Source organism: Hemitrygon akajei, chromosome 21 (genome assembly GCF_048418815.1).
Source record: "Hemitrygon akajei chromosome 21, sHemAka1.3, whole genome shotgun sequence".
NCBI classification, from domain to species: Eukaryota; Metazoa; Chordata; class Chondrichthyes; order Myliobatiformes; family Dasyatidae; genus Hemitrygon; species Hemitrygon akajei.
In genome coordinates this window covers 49315237-49332896 of record NC_133144.1, presented here as the reverse complement: position 1 = coordinate 49332896, position 17660 = coordinate 49315237, and the positions used below count along the sequence as shown (strand labels likewise).

Sequence of the window (17660 nt, the reverse complement as noted above, 5' to 3'; positions counted from 1 at the left end):
ACTGTATCCACTACCTATGTAGGATTTTCTGTTCAAGTACATTGATGTTTCCATACCAGGCTGTGATGCAGCCGGTCAACATACTTTCCACCACCAATCTCTTGAAGTTTCTTGATGCCATGCCGAACCTTCGCTGACTCCTAAGGAAGTAGAGGTGCTGCTATGCTTTCTTCATAATTGCACTTTTGCACTGGGCCGCAGACAGGCCTTCTGAAATTATAACACTGAGAAATTTAAGGTTGCTGACCCTTTCCTCCTCTGATGACTGGCTCACGGACCTCTGGTTTCCTCCCCCTGGTCAATAATCAACTCCTTGGTCTTACTGACATTGACTATGAGGCTGGTGTGGCAATACTCTGATTTTCAATCTCCCTACTATGTGCTAATTTGTCACCTCCTTTGCGTTGGCATGTGACAGTGGTGTCATCAAACTTGAAAATTGCACTGAAGATGTGTTTGGCCACACAAACGTAAGTGTAAAGTGAGTAGAGAAAGGGGTTAAGCACTTATCCTTATGGTGCATCTATGCTGATGGAGTTTGTGGAGGAGGTGATGTTGCCAATCTAAAGTGACTGGGGTCTGCAAGTGAGGAAATCAAGGATTCAGTTCAAAAGAAGGTATTAAAGCCAAGGCCTTCAAGCTTGTTGATTAGTTTTGAATGCCAAGCAGCAGTCGATAAAGAGTATCCTGATATGTACATCCTTGCTGTCCAGATGTCCCATGGTTGATTGAAGAGTCAATGAGATAGTATCTGCTGTGGACCTGTTGTACAGGGTGGGTCCAAGTCATTGTTCAGGCAAGAGGACCACCATGTAGAGTCACAACATCACAGAGTCATACAGCACAGGAATGAGCCCTCGGGCCTCAATGATCCTAGCTAAATAAGATTCACATCTATTCAGGACGCTGAAGCAGGGACCCAATTGCAGGCCAAGTACTGTGTGCACTGTGATATTTACTGAGTAGAAAATCCAGGGGGGCAACAAAGACAGCATCAAAGTTCAGGGAGAGATCAAAACATCCAGAGAAATCCAAAAACCAGAATCGGGAAACAGACAGAGTCGATATTCAGACGAACAGAGTACACATATGAATGCTGGAAAGGCTCAGGAAAATTCACTGGTATAATCTGGCAACAAACAGCTGAAAACACAGGACTAAGACACACTGAGCAATAAACAGAAAGGCAGATGATAGGTGGAGCACAATGGCAGCAAAACAGGTAATAATGAGAAACAGGTGAGAGGCGGAGTACTCAGTAATACAGGGGCCGGAGTTGAGCAGGAGTGGAGACAGGAGCACATGGGGCATGAAAACAATCAAGAGCACATGGCAATACAAAACCGCAGACTGACGGCTAGGGGGAAAACACACAAAAAGGCAAAGTTCAACTTTAAATTTTTCCTCTTCATGTATCTCTTTCAAGTATCTTTTAAATGTGGTTAATCTACCTGCTTCGATCAACTCCTCTGGAAGCACATTCCATATACTTGCTATACTTATGATAAAAAAAGATAGAACATAGAAAACCTACAGCACAATATAGGCCATTTGGCCCACATTGCTGTGCCAAACATGCACTTACTTTAGAAATTACCTAGGGTTACCCATAGCCCTCTATTTTTCTAAGCTCCATACCGATCCAAGAGTCTCTTAAAAGACCCTATTGTATCTGCCTCCACCACCATCACTGGCAGCCCATTCCACGCACTCACCACTCTCTGCATAAAAAACATCCCTGACATCTCCTCTGTACCTACTTCCAATCACCTTAAAACTGTGCCCTCTTGTGTTCGCCATCTCAGCCCTTGGAAAAAGCCTCTGACTATCCACATAATCAATGCCTCTCATCATCTTATTCATCTCTATCAGGTCACCTCTCATCTTCTGTCACTCCAAAGAGAAAAGACCAAGTTCATTCAACCTATTCTCATAAGGCATGCTCCCCAACCCAGGCAACAGCCTTGTAAATCTCCTCTACACTATTTTGATAGTTTCCACATTCTTGCTGTAGTGAGGCAACCAGAACTGAGCACAGTAGTCCAAGTGGGGTCTGATCAGGGTCCTATACAGCTGTAACATTACCTCTTGGCTCTTGAACTCAATCCCACAGCTGATGAAAGCCACACAGTCGAAATGCGCAGCAGTGTTGGATGTCCTATGGACTCGGATCCCAAGATCCCTCTGAACCTCCACACTGCCGAGAGTCTTACCATTAATACTATATTCTGCCATCGCATTTGACCTACCAAAATGAACCACCTCACACTTATCTGGGTTGAATTCCACCTGCCACTTCTCAGCCCTGTTTTGCATCCTATTGATGTCCTGCTGTAACCTCTGACAACCATCCACACTATCCACAACATCCCCAAATTTGTTTCTTAACCTATCCCTCCACTTCCTCATCCAGGTCATTTATAAAAATAACGAAGAGAAGGGGTCCCAGGGGACTTCCATGCAGAATATGACCTGTCTACAACCACTCTTTGCCTTCTGTGGGCAAGCCAATTCTGGATCCACAAAGCAATGTCCCTTTGGATCCCATGCCTCCTTACTTTCTCAATAAGCCTTGCATGGGGTACCTTATCAAATGCCTTGCTGAAATCCATATACACTACATCTACTGCTCTACCTTCATTGATATATTCAGTCACATCCTCAAAAAATTCAATCAGGCTCGTAAGGCATGACCTGCTATTGACAAAGCCATGCTGACTCATCCTAATCATATTATGCCTCTCCAAATGTTCATAAGTCCTACCTCTCAGGATCTTCTCCATCAACTTACCAACCACCTAAGTATGACTCACTGGTCTATAATTTCCTGGGCTATCTCTACTCCCTTTCTTGAAAAAGGAGACATCTGCAACTCTTCAATCCTCCGGAATCAATGTCCTATCCCCATTGATGATGCAAAGATCATTGCCAGAGGCTCAGCAATCTCCTCCCTTGCCTCCCAAAGTAGCCTGGGGTATCTCTCGTCCAGTCCCAGTGACTTATCCAACTTGATGCTTTCCAGAAGCTCCAGTACATCCTTTTTCTTAATGTCTATATGCTCAAGCTGTTCAGTCCACTGTAAGTCATCCCTACAATCACCAAGGTCCTTTTCCATAATGAATATTGAAGCAAAGTATTCATTAAGTACCTCCACTACCTCCTCTGGTTCTATATACACTTGATTGGTCCTATTCTTTCAGATCTTATCCGTTTGTTCTTCACATACTTGTAGAATTCCTTGGGGTTTTCCTTAATCCTACTCGCCAAGGCCTTCTCATGGCCCCTTCTATCTCTCCTAATTTCATTCTTAAACTCCTTCCTGCTAGCCTTATCATTTTCTAGATCTCTATCATTACCTAGTTTTTTGAACCTTTCATAAGCTTTTCTTTTCTTCTGGACTAGACATTCTACAGCCTTTGGACACCACGGTTCCTGTACCCTACCATCCTTTCCCTGTCTCATTGGAACGTACCAATGCAGAATGCCACACAAATATCCCCTGAACATCTGCTGCATTTCTGCCACACATTTCCCTGAGAGCATCTACTCCCAATTTATGCTTCCAAGTTCCTGCCTGATAGTTTCATATTTCTCCTTACTCTAATTAAACATTTTCCTGACTTGTCTGCTCCAATACCTGTCCAATGCTATGGTAAAGGAGACAGAATTGTGATCACTATTTCCAAATGCTCTCCTACTGAGAAACCTGGCACCTGACCAGGTTCATTTCCCAATACCAGATCAAGTACAGCCTCTCCTCTTGTAGGCTGATCTACATATTGTGTCAGAAAACCTTCCTGAACACACCTAACAAACTCCATCCTATCTAAACCCCTTGCTCTAGGGAGATGCCAATCAATATTGGGGAAATTAAAATCTCCCATCACGACCACCCTGTTATTACTACACCATTCTTGAATCTGTCTGTTGATCCGCTTCTCGATGTCCCTGTTACTACTGGGTGGTCTATAAAAAATACCCAAGAGTTACTGACCCCTTCCTATCTCTAACTTCCACCCACAGAGACTCAGTAGACAATCCCTCCATGACTTGCTCCTTTTCTGCAGCTGAGACACTATCTTTGATCAGCAGGCTGCGCCCCCACCTCTTTTGCCTTCCTCCCTGTCCTTTCTGAAACATCTAAAGCCTGGCACTCTAAGTAACCATTCCTGCCCCTGAGCCATCCAAGTCTCTGTAATGCCACAACATCATAGCTCCAAGTACTGATCCACACTATAAGTTCATCTGCTTTGTTCATGATACTCATTGCATTAAAATAGACACATCTCAAACCATCACTCTGAGCGCATTCCTTCTCTATCACTTGCATATCTTCCCTCTAATACTGCCTTCAAGCAGTGTATTCTCAGTGTGTTCTCTATTTGTGAGCCAATAGCCCCTGCCTCCATCTCTTCAGTTTGGTTCCCACTCCCCAGCAATTCTAGTTTAAACTCTCCCTAATAGTCTTAGCAAAGCTTCCTGCCAGGATATTTGATCCCCTGGGATTCAAGTGCAGCCTGTCCTTTCTGTACAGCTCACGCCTGCTGCAGAAAAGGTCCCAGTGATCAAGAAATCTGAATCCCTCCCCCCCGCTCTAATCCCTCAGCCATGCATTTATCCTCCACCTAACTCTATTCCTATACTCACTGTCGCGTGGCGCAAGCAGTTATCCCGAGATTACTACCCTCGTGGTCCTGCTTTTCAGCTTCTTTCCTAACTTCCTGTAGTCTTGACCTCCTCCCTTTTCCTACCTATGTCGTTGGTACCAATATGTACTGCGACCTCTGGATGTTCTCCTTCCCACTTCATGATATTGTGGACGCGATCAGAAACATCCCGGACCCTGGCACTTGGGAGGCAAACTACCATCTGCAATTCATTCCTGTGTCCACAGAGTCGCCTGTCTGACGCCTTAACCATAGAGTCCCCTATCACTGCTGCCATCCTCTTCCTTTCCCTACCCTTCTGAGCCACAGGGTCAGACTCTGTACCAGAGCGGCAGCCACTGTTGCTTCCCCCAGGTAGGTCATCCCCTGCAATAGTACGAGTGGTGATTGATAAGTTTGTGGCCTAAGGTAGAAGGCGTCAATTTTAGAAAACCTAGCACATTTATTTTTCCTACATTTACACACTTAGTCCAGCGGTCGTGGAGCATACGGATCCCTTCATTGTAGAAGTTGGCATCTTGGACCTCCAGAAGTGGTCCACAGTAGTGGTGATTGATAAGTTTGTGGCCTAAGGTAGAAGGAGATGAGTAATTAACTTCAAATGTTCTGCATTTTCACTCAAAGAGTTGAACTGCACGTGCACGTAACGAGAGCTGTAACTTATCCACGTGGAGGTCCAAGATGCTCTCAATACATGCACATGTAGTTCAACTCTTTGAGTGATAATGCAGAAAGTTTGAAGTTAATAACTCACCTCCTTCTACCTTAGGCCACAAACTTATCAATCACCCGTGCTGTGGACCACTTCTACAAAGAAGGGATCCATATGCTCCACGACTGCTGGACTAAGTGTGTACATGTAGGAGGGGACTATGTTGAAAAATAAATGTGCGAGGCTTTCTAAAATTAACTCCTTCTACCTTAGGCCACAAACTTATCAATCACCCCTTGTACTCAAACAAGAACACTTATTGTTAAGGGGGACAGCCACAGGGGTGCTCTCTAGTATCTGCTCTTGCCTTCCCTCTACTGTTACCCACTTATCTTATATGACTCCTGAAGCCCCAGTGTGACTAGTTGCCTATAGCTTCTATCTATCACCTCCTCACTTTCCCTGACCAGATGAGGATCATCGAGCTGCATCTCCATCCAGTTCCCTAACCCGGTCCCTAAGGAGCTGCAGCTCAATGCACCTCGCACAGATGTGGGTGCTGGGAGGCTGTGAGCCTCCCGGACATTCCACATTCGACACTCAGTACAGGACACTGGCCTCACAGACATACTTCCTATTGCTATTCTTCACAAGTAACTTACCTCGCCTTGACCTGTTGTTGCCGAAGCCCCACTGAGCCAAAGCCCTCCTCCTGACTCCTTTTACTCCAGCGCCCGCTCTATAAAGCTATCTTCTTTTTAAATTCCTCCCGCCTGTCTAACTCGCTGACGTCCACGCACCTTCGCTGTCATGCCTCATCAAACCGCTGAAGAAAAAATTATCTCCTTTTAAATTCTTCCCTCCGGTCTAACTTGCTGACATCCACACGCCTGCACAGTAGTACCTCGATCAGATGTTCATCCGGTTTTATTAAATCTCTCCCTTCATAACCCTAAACCTATGCACTCTCATTCTTGATTCATGAACCCTGTGAAAAAAAGACTGTGAATATTCACTCTGTCTATGCCCCTCATGATTTTACACACCTCTAGAAGATTACTCCTCTCTCAGCTTTCTAACTGTTTACGGAATCAGTATGTTAACTGAAAAATACTCCTCACGTCCAAGTGTCTCCGTAATTGTTTCTCTTCCATTTAGAGCACACTAGCTGGAGTCAGTTGGTTAAGAGAATAAAGGTCACCCCTCCAATCTGAGTACAAATCCAGGCTGACACTCAGTGAAGTACTGAGCAATTACTAGAGGCACAAGAGATCCCAGAAGCTGTAATCTGGAGCAATAATCTGCTAGAGGAACTCCAGTGGGTCAAGCAGCTTCTGTGGTGAACAAAGGATTCTCAGTGAAGGGTTTATCTATCTGAAAGGAAATATCAGAGAAGAAAGGTAGTTGAGTGGAGATCCCCTCTCCCTCTTCAGTCCCGATGCAGGGTTTTGAACCAAAACCTGAACAATTCCATTCCCCTAACAGATGCCGCTCAACCTGTTGAGTTCCTCCAGCAGATTGTTCAATACTGAGGACTAACTGCTCTTTCATTCCCACCTTCCACTGAAACATTAAGCTAAGACCCCCGCCTTCAGTGGATGGAAATGACATATTTGATTATTTAAGAAAAGTATGAACATGGTCCAGGTGACTTGGTCAATGTTTTTCCCTATAATCAACTCTAAACATAGATGATTAATTAGAATCATGTTGGCGTCTGCAATTCCTACTTTAAATGCAATTTGGAAGTCTTTCCATCTACACTCCAGCAAACAGAACAACAATGATTAACATCATACCTCCTTAAAAGATACTAACAGCAATTCTGTCACCTGATCTATTTTCTGTCTTTTCTATCCACATCCTTTCTGCCATTCTGCCCCTCACTTATCCAGTTCCAAAGAAGCTCTCTGAACTGAAATACTAACTCTGTTTCTCTCTCCACAGATGCTGTGTGATTTACCGAGTCTCCCAAGCAGTTTCTGCTTTTAGACTGTAAGACATAGAAGAAATAGGTCATATGGCCTATTGAGGCTTCCCCACCATTCGATCATGGCTGATTTATTTTCTCTTTCAACCTTATTCTCCTGCCTTCTCTCCATGACCTTTGATACCTGTATTAATTTAGTACCCATCAAACCTCACTTTAAATGTACCCAATGATGTGCCCTCCAGAGCCATTTTGGCAAGAATTCCACAGGTTCACAAACCTCTGGCTAACGAAATTCCTCCTTACCTCTGTTCTAAAGGGATGTCCTATTCTGAGGCTATGCCCTCGAGTCAGAGACACCCCTACATTTGGAAAGATACTCTGCACATCAACTTTATTTCTGCCTTTTATGTTGAAAGCGTTCCATTAGCCTGAAAGTAAAATATATGATCTTCTGGAGATCATAAATGGTGCCATATCAAGACAAATCCATCATTACACATGTCCTTTACAGGTAGTTACAGAGTTGATTCGTAGAGATCAGGGGCCAGGTCATTCATTTTCCTCTCCTTTTGCTCACTGACTGTTCTCTATATCCTGAGATCAGAAGAGATGAGAAGTGCAGGCCTTCTTTATATATTAAAAAAAATGACTGCAGAGAATTTTGTGAGAAGCTACTTATTTGCGAGCTTGGGATTCTTACCTTCAGAGCTGTTGCAGAGGTGAGGGATTAAACTAAATCCTGTTTGCTGAGCTTCACTTGAAATAATTTGAAGAATGATGAGGATTTAAACAGGCAGAACATACTCACTGCAAGCCATGCTTTTGTGATTATACTATTAGCATGCAGTTTGTGGTCTTTAACAGCACAACAGGGAGCTATTTTTAATCACTGTATGTAATTGCACTGCAAGGAAAGCTTAAGAATAATGACCCTTCTGTTTCATTGTTTCTGTATTTATGATAACACTTGTGCAACGTGTTCAAAGAAAGTACTTTCCTTTGTTTGGGTCTTTTTTTTTAACATGACAGGCACAGCTGGAGGCAGGCAGCTGGTTCCTCCTTTACCACCTGTGGTAAACAGGGGCCGGGAAAACATGGTTCTACCAGAATAACATTGGAGACATTGGTGTTGGTTTGACAGGAAACAGTGTCCAGCCTCAGTCAGTAGGTTAAAGGCTGAAAATCTTCTCCGCTGATGTGAGAAGGCCGAGTTTGGCTGCAGTGCACTGTCAAAAGAGCTATCTTTTGGCTGGGACATTAAACCTGACTTTGCACATGCCTCAGTTTTTCAATTATCCACGTCTCTGCTACCTCGAAAGATAACTATGCAGATGCATTCCTACGTGGTCTCTTAATCTTAGTGAATTTAAAAGCATCTAAAAATCTGCAACTCATACCACTATAACATATGGTGACCCACTCACCCAGTGACCTGCAGACAATCACACAAGAAGGGGCAGGGGTAGTCCACCCAGACCCTCAAGCTTGTTCAATTTGATTATAACTGATCAATGCTGTGCTGAACTCCTCTCCTATGCCAGCACTCACTCTCCAGATTGTCCAAAAACTTATTTATCTCCACTTTAAATACTTCCACCAATTTCATCTCTACAGTCCTCCAGAGACTCACTACACTATGCAAAAAAACGATTCTACGTACCTCTGTTTTAAATGGAGGGTGTCATAAGGTGGGCGTTGAGAGCAGACCCAAATGCAAGACACAGACACTGAAGTACTAGAGACAAGACTAGGTGTGTCAAGAAAGCAAGGGAAGTGGGGAAGAAACGACACTGGACAAGACACAGGCCCTGGATGAGGCTAGGATACAGGGCCTGGGCTAGGACTAGACTAGGAAAGCAGGACCTAGATGAGGAACTAGGAACTTGGAACTAAGGACTTGGAACCTGGACAAGGACTCCGAGCCAGAGACTGGACAGGGACCCAGAACCTGGGTCTTGACTGGGGCTTGGACTCCGGATCTAGGCGAGGACAGATGTGGCAAGGCAATAGCTCTGGACGTGGGGGCAGGACGCAGGACTCCTGGGCTGGATGGGGACATGAGGCTCAGACTCGGACTTGGGAGACTGGAACACAGAGCCTTGGTCTTGGGAGACAGGAACACGGAACACAGAGCCTTGGTCTTGGGAGACAGGAACACAGAACACAGAGCCTTGGTCTTGGGAGACAGGAACACGGAACACAGAGCCTTGGTCTTGGGAGACAGGTACGCGGAACACAGAGCCTTGGTCCTGGGAGACAGGTACGCGGAACACAGAGCCTTGGTCCTGGGAGACAGGTACGCGGAACACAGAGCCTTGGTCTTGGGAGACAGGAAATTGAAACACAGAGCCTTGGTCTTGGGAGACTGGAACACAGAGCCTTGGTCCTGAGAGACAGGAAAGCGGAACACAGAGCCTTGGTCCTGGGAGACAGGTACGCGGAACACAGAGCCTTGGTCCTGGGAGACAGGAACGCGGAACACCGAGCCTTGGTCTTGGGAGACAGGTACGCGGAACACAGAGCCTTGGTCTTGGGAGACAGGTACGCGGAACACAGAGCCTTGGTCCTGGGAGACAGGTACGCGGAACACAGAGCCTTGGTCTTGGGAGACAGGAACACAGAGCCTTGGTCTTGGGAGACAGGAACGCGGAACACAGAGCCTTGGTCTTGGGAGACAGGTACGCGGAACACAGAGCCTTGGTCCTGGGAGACAGGTACGCGGAACACAGAGCCTTGGTCCTGGGAGACAGGAACGCGGAACACAGAGCCTTGGTCCTGGGAGACAGGGACGCGGAACACAGAGCCTCGGTCTTGGGAGACAGGAACGCGGAACACAGAGCCTTGGTCTTGGGAGACAGGTACGCGTAACACAGAGCTTTGGCCTTGGGAGACAGGAACGCGGAACACAGAGCCTTGGTCTTGGGAGACAGGAATGCGGAACACAGAGCCTTGGTCTTGGGAGACAGGTATGCGGAACACAGAGTCAGGACCCCTCCTTGGGAACAAGACGTAGGGCCAGGACTCATACACAGAACACAGAGCCAGAACTCCTCCTTGGGAACAGGACGTAGGGCCAGGAGTCATACACCGAAAGCTGAATACGATGAGACGGTTCCCAACACAAGGTAGCGGCAAACAGCCGGACCTACCTAGTGAAGGAAAGGACACAAAGAGACAGTTCCAAACAACGAAAGACGGTTCCTCATCTAGACACAGCAAGGCTGCAGTCTAGCTCTGGTGGTAGAACTTGATGGCGAGAATAGGCAAGGGCGCAGGCGAGGCTCCCGGCGAAAGGTAGCAGGCGAGGCTTCAGCCAAGGGCTACAGAAAGAAGGGGAAGGGAAGGGAACAGTCCAGACTCAGGGTAACAGCAGACAGCCTGGCTTACCCAACAGAGGCAAGGACAGGAATGGACAGATCCCACCGCAGGATAATGGCAAAGACAGCCTGACTCACCCCACTGTGATGTCCATTGTGATGAGGCCGGGATACTGACAAGATGAACCAGTACCTACACTCGAACCCAGGGCTACTTATATTCCCAGCCCCAAGGTGAGCATCAGGTGCCTATGATTAAGCCCAACTGAAACAAGGGACAGCCAGAAGACCTGGAGTCCAGAGTCCACAGACCGGACCATGAACCGGAACATGGATTTCATGGACCGGACCATGACAGGAGGGTAGTAATGTCTCAATTATGAAAGTTCTCATTCTCTCTTTTAAGTCTGTCTAGAGCTTTGACCCACTCAACCACTGCAGTCTCCCCAAACTCTACAAACTTCAGAGATCTTTGGCCTTTCAATTCTACATATTTCACAAACCCCATTAATTGCTCATCCAATTGGTAGTTCTGTTTTCAGCACCCAACAGCCAGAATTTTTGAAATCTGTCCTAAACTTTCCATGTTTAAGATAATCCTTAAACCCTAACTTTGATAATCCGCAAATATTAGAAATCCAGAGCAAAACACAAAAAATGCTGAAGAAACTTAATATTTACTTTACAGTTGACCAAGTTTTTAAATCATCAAAGATGTCCTTATATGCCTCTGAGCTAAATTTTCTTCATTACTACTCCAAAAAAGTATCCCAGGGCATCTTATCTGAACTCTGAAGGCCGTAGAGGTCAAGTCGCTCAATATAATTAAGGAGGCTTTGCATATACTGTATTTCTAAATGCAAAAGCCAACCAAAGGCTTGGGGAATGAGGTGGAACATATACTGAAAGAGAAGATCAGCTATGATCGCATTTACATGTCCTTAGCACCCTGAAAAGTGACAATACAAATGGAAAGATGTATAACATACTGTACATAGCTTCATCAGCTGGGGCACTGAGTATGGAAGTTGGGAAGTTATAACACTACCCTTGTTATTCTTTCTTTTTGCAATATTTATTCAGTTTCACAACTCAAGAGTAATCTTACACATGGCTTTGCACTGCCCTGCTACCACAAAACAACTTTCATTTCACTTAAGCCAGTGACAATAAATCTGATACTGATTCATAGGTCATGCAGTTTTGGCTGCTACATTACAGGAAGAGTATGGATGCTTTGGTGATGGCATATCAGAATATTGTCTGGGTTACAGAATATTAGCGATATGGAGAGGTCGGACAAATTTGGATTGTTTTCTTTGAAGTCTAAGGGATGACCTGATAGAAGCATATACCTTGTGACAGCCAGACTGAAAGAAGTGAAATACTGTGGGTCAGAACTTTATGGTGAAAGGAGAAAGATTAAATATTTACAAGGCAAGTTTTCTTTTCAAACACAAGGTATACTGCAGATGCTGTGGTCAAATCAACACATACAAACAAGCTGGATGAATTCAGCAGGTCGGGCAGCATCCGTTGAAATGAGCGAGTTCATCCAGCTTGTTTGTATGTGTTAAATTTTCTTTACTACAGAAAGGTAGGTGTCTGGAATCGGTCACCAGGGAAGTGGTGGAGAAAAATACAATAGCAATATTTAAGAGGCATTTAGATAGACACATGAATAGGCAGGAAAAGAATGGATAGGGACAAAATATTTGCAGATATGCAGTTTAAATTGGCATCATGGCCGGCACAGATATTATGGTTCGAAGGGCTGTTCTTGTGCTGTAATATTCTGTGTTCTATATACAGCAGAGCAGCTTTGAAGGGCTGTGGCCTAGTTCAACTGCAATTTTCTATATTTCAATGTATAACTGCTGCTGAAATTTAAATCAATATAAATTACCATATTTAAAATTTGCAACTTCCCTAATTTAAAAAAAAATAGCCTTTCACATCTTAACATCAACCTAACATCAACCTATACGGAACTTCTAGCAACACCTATATTCTGGGGTTCACGATCGGTCTGCCTGCAAAGTCATGGCATCGTTCACATCCTTAGGCCGAGTCATGGGAAACTTTCACACAGTTTGTTCCCAAAAACACATTCAACTAAAGATGAGCTGACTCAGCAGTATTGGTTGCAAGATGAATATTGACCAAGATTGACCAATTTGGGACAGGGTTGGAGTAAGAGGCATTGATGGGTACAGGAAGTGGGGTATTCTAATCTTTATATCTATTTTTTTACCATCAGCCCCTTTGCCACACAAAGCTTTGAACACTTAGAGCTTTGAATTTGATCCAGAAGCTTCAAACTTTTGTTATCTTTCAGACTGACAGCCTCCTAAATGGAGAAATTGCCAATCAAAGCAACTTCGAACACACTGTGACAACTGTTCCAGACGAGCACTGCCGGATGGCGGCGGCTGACAAGAGAATGCCAAAGATAAGAGACACTTGCACATCCATTTTGCTTGCTGCATCTCATTCATGGCATTCCAAAGGAGTTTTACAGCGAATGAATCACTTCTAGAGTGTGGATACATTTCTAAGGTCAGAAATTACCATCAGGATCAAGGGCGGTTTCCATCCTGCTGTTACAAGGTTAAGAAACAGTCCCTTAATATTATGAGATGGATACTTGGCCTCACAATCTACTTCATCTAATCAACAGTAGCTCAGGTGGTACAGGAGTCTTGTAGAACTTCAGAGAGTACTGTGCTTGGGACTCTGGAGAGGACCTCAAACACAACCTTCTGACTCAAAGGTGAAGCCACCACCCATCATTGGGGGTGGTAACTGAGGGGGTCAAGGGGTGAAAGATTCAAATTATCTAGATCAGAGACTCAGTGGGTCAGGCAGCATCTACGGAGGATAACAGGTGATCAATTGATTGGTTGAGACCCTTCATCTTGACAAAGGGGGAGAGATGATAGCCAGTTTACAAAGGTGGGGAAAAAGCTGGTAGGTGGATCCAGGTGAGGGGTAATAGGCAGATGATTAAAGGGGAGAGTGGGAATAGTGGAAATGAGAGGCAAGATGTGGAAGTTATGAAGGGCTGAAGATCTATTAGGAGAGGAAGGTGAAATGTGCAATAAAAAACAAGAGAAACATTTGTCATTAACATAAAACAAAGAACCAATGGAATGTTTGGAGTCTATTCATTCCCATAATCCACAGTCAGTCACAGACAACCTCTATCTCTTCTTATTGCATGCACACCTATTAACATCATCACCACCTCCCATATCACAGAACGAGTGCCTAAAGGGTTTTGAGATCTTACCTCCATAGCCCTCTGATATCCCAATATCAAAGGAGTTGCTCAGAATGGAGGCATTAAAAATGCTGTAAGCGATCTGATTGTTTGGTGGAGAATCGTCGTCAATCACCTGTGGCACAAGGAGAAAGCACATGGTCAGTGGATGAGATGGGTCAACAGGGTAGCAGACATCCCACTCTGCGAAAACTCATTTCAGGGAGGTAGCACCTCCACTCCTGCCCCCCAGAACCCCATATCCACCCACCCCCCAGTCGATCTCCAAGGGTGTATGTATACAGGATATTTGATTATGAAAGAACACAACAATTTATTTGATCTCACACACACACACACACGTATATTAGGCAGGGTTACACTTTAGTGTAGTCTGGGGTGAAGTACGTTTTATATTTTCTTTTTTTGGAACACTCTGCCATGGCGCTGCAGGACACTAAACTGAACTGATGGACAATGAAAGAGAGAGAGAGAGGTCAACTCCAAAGCCTGTCCACAGAGAAAACTGATAGGCTACTTAGCACAAAGAGAGACCAATCAGGATACTCTCTCTGTCACTCTCTCGCTACGTCTGTCACTCACTCTCTCTGTCTATCTCTCTCCCTCTCTCTCGCTCCCACTCAAAAAAATCGATTTCTGGGATATTGTATATAATTTGCAGGTGTCAGGGAGCCGTTATCAATATGCGAGAGATTCCCAGAACTTCCGGGAGAGGTGGGATGTTTGGGGTAGAAAACACTGCCACATTCCTGTGGCTGTAACATATGATGACAATGTGACCTCTTTCAGCTTTAGCCCCCATCTTCAAGAATGAAGATGATAGTCAGGTGCTCCACTGTCATGTACAGAAATTTCCAAGAATTTTGGTGACATACCAAATTTCCTGAAACTTCTAATGAAGTAGTGGGCATTCTGCTTGGCTGTATCACAAGCTGGTATGGAGTCTTCAATGCACAGGTTTGCAAAAGACTGCAGAGAATTGTATCCTCAGCCAGTTCCATCATGGACACAAACCTCCCACCAACAGGGAGGGATATCTTCAAGAGGTAGTGCCTCAAGAAGGAAATGCCACATCCATCACTGGACGCACTTACCATCCGGTACATGCCAAAGTGAATAAATAGACTAAAGGGAAAGGAAGGGTGGAAGTAACAGAAGGATGACAAGGGTCTCGGAAACAGATGTACAAAAGCAGGTGGTGATGGAAATTTAAAAGCAGAAGATATGGCAAACCACAAATCAGTAAGAATGATAAAGGGGGAGGGGGGAGTGGGGAGAGAGGGGGGGAACGGGATGAGGATAGGGGAAGGGGGAATGGGGATCATTTCCTCAGGAGCACGAGAATACTTCAGAAAAAGAGAGCAATGTCTGAAAAGTAGCCTATTTAAAGGGTGTTGTCAAGAAACAATTGCTCACACAAAGATGTAAGCTTCCTCCAGCAAAAAGCTGCTGTGACTGGAATTCAATCAGAATGTCAAAAGTGAGAATGATGGATTTTTATTTGGAAAAAAATCTAAGAGATGGGTAAGGAGATGTTAAGATCCTGATACAGATCACGAAGGATTTTGACAGCAAGGATGTGGAGAGGATGCTACATCTATTGGACTAGTGACTAATGTGGCATTATTTCAAAATAAAACACTACCCATTTAGGATGGAGATTAGTCAAAATTCTCCCCACAGAGTCATGAGTCTTTGGAGCTTTTTCCATCAGAGGACGGTGGAAGCAGAGTGTTTAAATGTTTTTTAAGGTGGAGATAGTTAAATACTTGATAAATAAGGGTAAAAGACTACTCAGGATATCTGGGGATGTGAAGTTGAGACTGCGATCAGATCAACAACTATCCTAGTCAATGGTCCCTAATTCATTGTGTGGAGGTGTTCACATGATATAATTGAAAGACAGAATCAGCTCAATGGGCCAAATGGCCATCTCCTGCTCCAAGGTATGAAATATTTTTGATGTCTTCGTAATACGTGACAGCATGACTCAAAGGCCAAGGTACTTGCAGAGAAGTGAAAGCAGGGGGTTTGCAGAACAGATCTTCCCAGAGAAAATGACCCTTTCGGGTGGTATTTCCTCTCCCAGATTTCCTATCAGTTTCCGAGGTCACATCTTATATTTAAAAAGTACTTTTGAAGTAACACATAATGCTTTCACCTGCTTTTCTCTTTATCTCCAATAAATTAAACTGCCACACAATCAACACACTGTCAATTCCATTAGCATCACAATCACATCTTAATCAAAGTCAATGACCAAAATGACAGTAGATTTGGGGAACCTGACAGTGCAGTAAATAGCTTTTCTTTAAAAAAAATACAAGTAATTAAGGACCAGTCAGTCTTGCTTTATCGGAGAGAATGCACAGATAAAAGCAAGGCTCATAATTAAAAGGCTCTAATCTTAGTGTGGATGACCAAAGATGTGGAATTTACTACATTTCACTAAGCAGGCAGCAAGAGCTAAAAGATGGAATCACAAGTACAGATAGTGTTGGAAATAATTTGCCTTTATTCTGGCACTGATTCCTTAAGGTTGTGATAGCCAGGAGTGGTAGTGGGGACAAGCTCCCATGACCTATTAATTGCATCCGATGGCGAGCATCTCAAATAGCCTCTGACAACCAAGCAACACACACAAAATGGTGGTGGAACGCAGCAGGCCAGGCAGCATCTATAGGAAGAAGCACTGTCGACATTTCGGGCTGAAACCCTTCATCAGGACTAACTGAAAGAAAAGATAGTAAGAGATTTGAAAGTAGGAGGGGGAGGGAGAAATCGGAAATGATAGAAGACCGGAGGGGGTGGGATGAAGCTAAGAGCTGGAAAGGTGATTGGCAAAAGAGATACAGAGCTGGAGAAGGGAAAGGATCATGAGACAGGAGGCCTAGGGAGAAAGAAAGGGGGAGGGAAGCACCAGAGGGAGATGGAGAACAGGCAAAGAGTGATGGGTAGAGAGAGAAAAAAAGGGGAGGGGGAAAATAAATATATCAGGGATGGGGTAAGAAGGGGAGGAGGGACATTAAAGGAAGCTAGAGAAGTCAATGTTTATGCCATCAGGTTGGAGGCTACTCAGACGGTATACAAGGTGTTGTTCCTCCAACCTGAGTGTGGCTTCATCTTGACAGTAGAGGAGGCCATGGAAAGACATATCAAAATGGGAATGGGACATGGAATTAAAATGTGTGGCCACTGGGAGATCCTGCTTTCTCTGGCGGACAAAGCGTAGGTGTTCAGCGAAACAGTCTCCCAGTCTGCATCGGGTCTCACCAATATATAAAAGGCCACACCGGGAGCACCGGACACAGTATACAACACCAGCCGACTCACAGGTGAAGCGTCGCCTCACCTGGAAGGACTGTCTGGGGCCTTGAATGGTGGTGAGGGAGGAAGTGTAAGGGCAGGTCACTTCCTCTTACAAGGATAAGTGCCAGGAGGGAGATCGGTGGGAAGGGATGGCGGGGACGAATGGACAAGGGAGTCGCGTAGGGAACGATCCCTGCGGAAAGCAGAAAGGGGGGGGGAAAGGAAAGATGTGTTTGGTAGTGGGATCCCGTTGGAGGTGGCGGAAGTTACGGAGAATTATACGTTGGACCCGGAGGCTGGTGTGGTGGTAGGTGAGGACAAGGGGAACCCTATCCCAAGTGAGGTGGTGGGCGGATAGCGTGAGGGCAGATGTGCGGGGAATGGGAGAGATGTGTTTAAGACCAGAGTTGATGGTGGAGGAAGGGAAGCCTCTTTGTTTAAAAAAGGAAGACATCTCCTTCATCCTGGAATGAAAAGCCTCATCCTGAGAACAGACGCG

General features: G+C 44.9%; 1 protein-coding gene across 1 annotated transcript in view; it reads right to left on the bottom strand.

The window, feature by feature from the left end:
• Positions 1-17660, bottom strand: part of cdh23 (cadherin-related 23) — a 1051763-nt gene that overhangs the window by 462828 nt on the left and 571275 nt on the right. Inside the window, exon 16 of the mRNA XM_073025359.1 lies at positions 13862-13967. Coding sequence (XP_072881460.1) covers positions 13862-13967 — 106 coding nt within the window. The remainder of the gene's footprint in view (positions 1-13861; positions 13968-17660) is intronic.